The 3,009-nt window shown below is 43.9% G+C and overlaps 1 protein-coding gene across 1 annotated transcript; it reads left to right on the top strand.

The window, feature by feature from the left end:
* Positions 1–585: 585 nt before the first annotated feature.
* On the top strand, positions 586–2,156 carry mc2r (melanocortin 2 receptor). The gene is made up of 2 exons (XM_058054136.2): positions 586–935; positions 1,592–2,156. The coding sequence occupies exons 1-2, from the start codon at positions 586–588 to the stop codon at positions 2,154–2,156; spliced, it is 915 nt and encodes a 304-aa protein (XP_057910119.2).
* The last annotated feature ends 853 nt before the right edge of the window (positions 2,157–3,009 follow it).

The raw sequence follows: 3,009 nt of genomic DNA, 5'->3' as shown, positions 1-3,009 counted from the left end.
AATTCCACACAGAGATGCCCAAACGGCAATACAAACCCAGATCTTCCAGATCTTCTGGACTGTGTGCCCAACATGCTAACCACTAGTCCACAGATACAATTGAAACCAAACACTTCACATGAGCAAATGTCAACAATAAGTAAGCAAACACCAAGAAGGTCCCTTCAACGCTGCTTGCAGCTTTAATTTATTTGCTCAAGCAAGAAGTTAAAAGGTGAGCGTGAATGTCAGGAGAATGTTTAGCAAGTGTGACAACATCAACACGTTAGAAAGGAGACGTTCATGAACACATTTGAAAGTAAAACCTGCTATCTTGTCTTTCAGGACTTAAGAATTCTGAGAGCAGCTTGTTGTGATCCTGACAGACTGGCATCAAACACAGCAGCAATCCTCCTGAGAACAAACACATGTCTGGAAAGCCTTCTGGGAATGGCTTTTATAACTAGCGAGAAGGAATGAATGTTCCCTTGTGCCCCCAGGGGGCCATCAACTGACCAACGTCTCTGGGCTTTACTGAACCAGAACATCAGAGGACAACAACAGTGTCCATCTTTGTAAACCAGATAGCCCCCATCTTGGCTGACCATGAACACAACAGCAAACATGTCGGACTGCCCAGAGTTGAAGGTCCCCATCCCGATCTTCTTTACCATCGGTGCAGTTGGTCTGGTGGAAAATCTCTTGGTTGGGGTGGCCGTCATATATAACCGGAACCTCCACTCCCCCATGTACTGCTTCATGTGTAGCCTGGCGGGGTTCAACACGGTCGCCAGCCTCACCAAAACCTGCGAGACTGCGCTGCTTGTGTTTGCCGATGAGGGGCAACTGAAGAAGGATGGTTTCTCTGAGACCAAGCTGGACGATGTGATGGACTCGCTGCTTTGTATGTCCTTTGTGGGTTCCATTTTCAGCTTCCTGGCCATTGCAGCAGACCGGTACGTACATGAACACAGCATCCACGCTTACAACCACGGTGGGGAGATTACAGTGGAACCTTCATAGTCCAACACGATCATCCCGCTTTCCGTGACAATGGTTAACCTTCACACTCAATCACCGAGCTGCACGCTGCCTCGCTCTTGCTGGGACCAGCACCGACTGTGGTTACTGGTTGTGTCCTGGTCTGGCTGACAGATCTGCATGGATGTGGCCTGGGTTTCACCCTGCTACGAGGCATAGGGCTTCTGCATGGTAGGCAAGCCTCACTGAGACTCACTGAGACTCACAGATCCCAGCGGTCTCTCGGATCTGCTGAAGCAGAAGTTGACGTCCAGATGGTGCGAGACCGGGAAAGTCTTCCCGATGCCAGCTAAGCGAGTATCACAAGTTTAACGTGCAGGTTTCAATAACAGAGCTGGCCGAGACCCTTGGATTAAGAACCTTGGATTAACTTTGAGTTTAGTCTGTGATTTTTCCATGGTCTCGCATTGATGTCGTGTATCTTGTCGTTTCAACTTATTTATGCAGACAATCTGGACTGCTGGACTCTGTGGGTTCCACAGTAATTAAAGCCCCACTGCATTGTGTTCTGTATCTTGTAGTACTCCAGTAGTTTTTGATGCCATAATCATTTGTTATGGTTCCCTTGCAGCTATATCTCCATATTCCACGCACTCAGATACCACAACATCATGACAATGCGGCGGACAGCGGGCGTTTTAGGTATTATCTGGACAACATGCGGGGTGTCGGCGGTTCTCATGGTGAACTTCTACGAGTCCAAGTTTATCATGATCTGCTTTGTTGCCCTTTTCGTTCTCTCCTTTGGCGTCATCTGCTTCCTTTATGTGTACATGTTCATGCTGGCACGAATCCATGCCAGGAAGATCGCCTCTCTGGCTTCCTGCGGTGGTGAGAAGTACCATCAGAGATGGCGGGGTGGCGGTGTGAGAGGAGCCCTCACGCTGACCATCCTGTTTGGGGCATTTGTGGTGTGTTGGGCGCCTTTTTTCTTCCACCTGGTCATCATGGCAGCGTGCCCGACAGACCCGTACTGTGAGTGTTACAGATCGCTCTTCCAGCTCCACTTGGTGTTGATGATGAGCCACGCCCTTATTGATCCTGCCATCTACGCCTTACGCAGCACCGAGCTGAGGCACACCTTCCGGAAGATGCTGCTTTGTTCCGAAGGCATGCAGCCTTTATTTCAACATTGACTCTCTTATAAAACGACATACATAATGCACACATTACACAAAAAAGCTTAATTTAATCAATCATTCATCATTCATAAAAAAAAAATTCACGATGAATCATTTAAAAAAATAAAATAAATTAATATAAAATATATTATAAAATAAAATATATATTTAATATATATAATAAATATAAAATTAAATAAAAATATATTATACACAGTAATATCAATTTAAATATATTAGCATTAATATATTAAGTCAAAGGGTTTCTTTTTTATTAATTGTATAATAATGTATATGCATTTTCATGTGTCCATTTAAATTAATTTAAATTAATTATTAATTAAATTAAATGAAATTATTATTATTTATTCAATTTAATGTTTTTTATAAAATAATTTGATAAATTAAAAAACACAATTCAAACCACGGGCAGCACGGCGGTCAAGTGGTTAGCGCGCAGACCTCACAGCTCATCTTCATCACAACATTGAGCTCGTCGGAAGTGCCTCGGACTCGCTCCTACACCCAAGAAGAAGACAAGACCCCGCAGCTGTGTAGCGTTCTTCTTGGTACATTTAACTGTTGAAATTGATCTAGCCAAGACTTATTTGGAAGCATTCACGATAATGAACCGCAAGCAACCAAAACTTCCAATTGATCTTTTGAGCCGGATCTTGTGCTTTCCGCTTGATCTGCCTTCAACACTTCAAGCAATTTAACCTTCCTGTTGTCCTCATATTCTGTACACAGCCCGTGTCCTACCTTTGTTAAACCCCCAATATAAGCAGCTTATTTGAATTTGAAACACCAAATCTTATTTTGCTTGAAGAAACAACTTGCCCATCCATCCATCCATCCATCCATTCAT

Source organism: Doryrhamphus excisus, linkage group LG5 (assembly GCF_037039965.1).
Source record: "Doryrhamphus excisus strain RoL-2023G ecotype Guam linkage group LG5, RoL_Dexc_Guam_v1.1, whole genome shotgun sequence".
In the NCBI taxonomy this organism is placed as follows: Eukaryota; Metazoa; Chordata; class Actinopteri; order Syngnathiformes; family Syngnathidae; genus Doryrhamphus; species Doryrhamphus excisus.
Note: the sequence above shows the minus strand (reverse complement) of the source record. Positions and strands in the feature narration are given on the sequence as shown.

Excerpts from the sequence above, each read along its gene's own strand:
- mc2r (XM_058054136.2), top strand. The coding sequence starts at position 586 with ATGAACACAACAGCAAACATGTCGGACTGCCCAGAGTTGAAGGTCCCC. Across the intron at positions 936-1,591 it reads CTGGCCATTGCAGCAGACCG|CTATATCTCCATATTCCACG; the intron begins GTACGTACATGA and ends GTTCCCTTGCAG.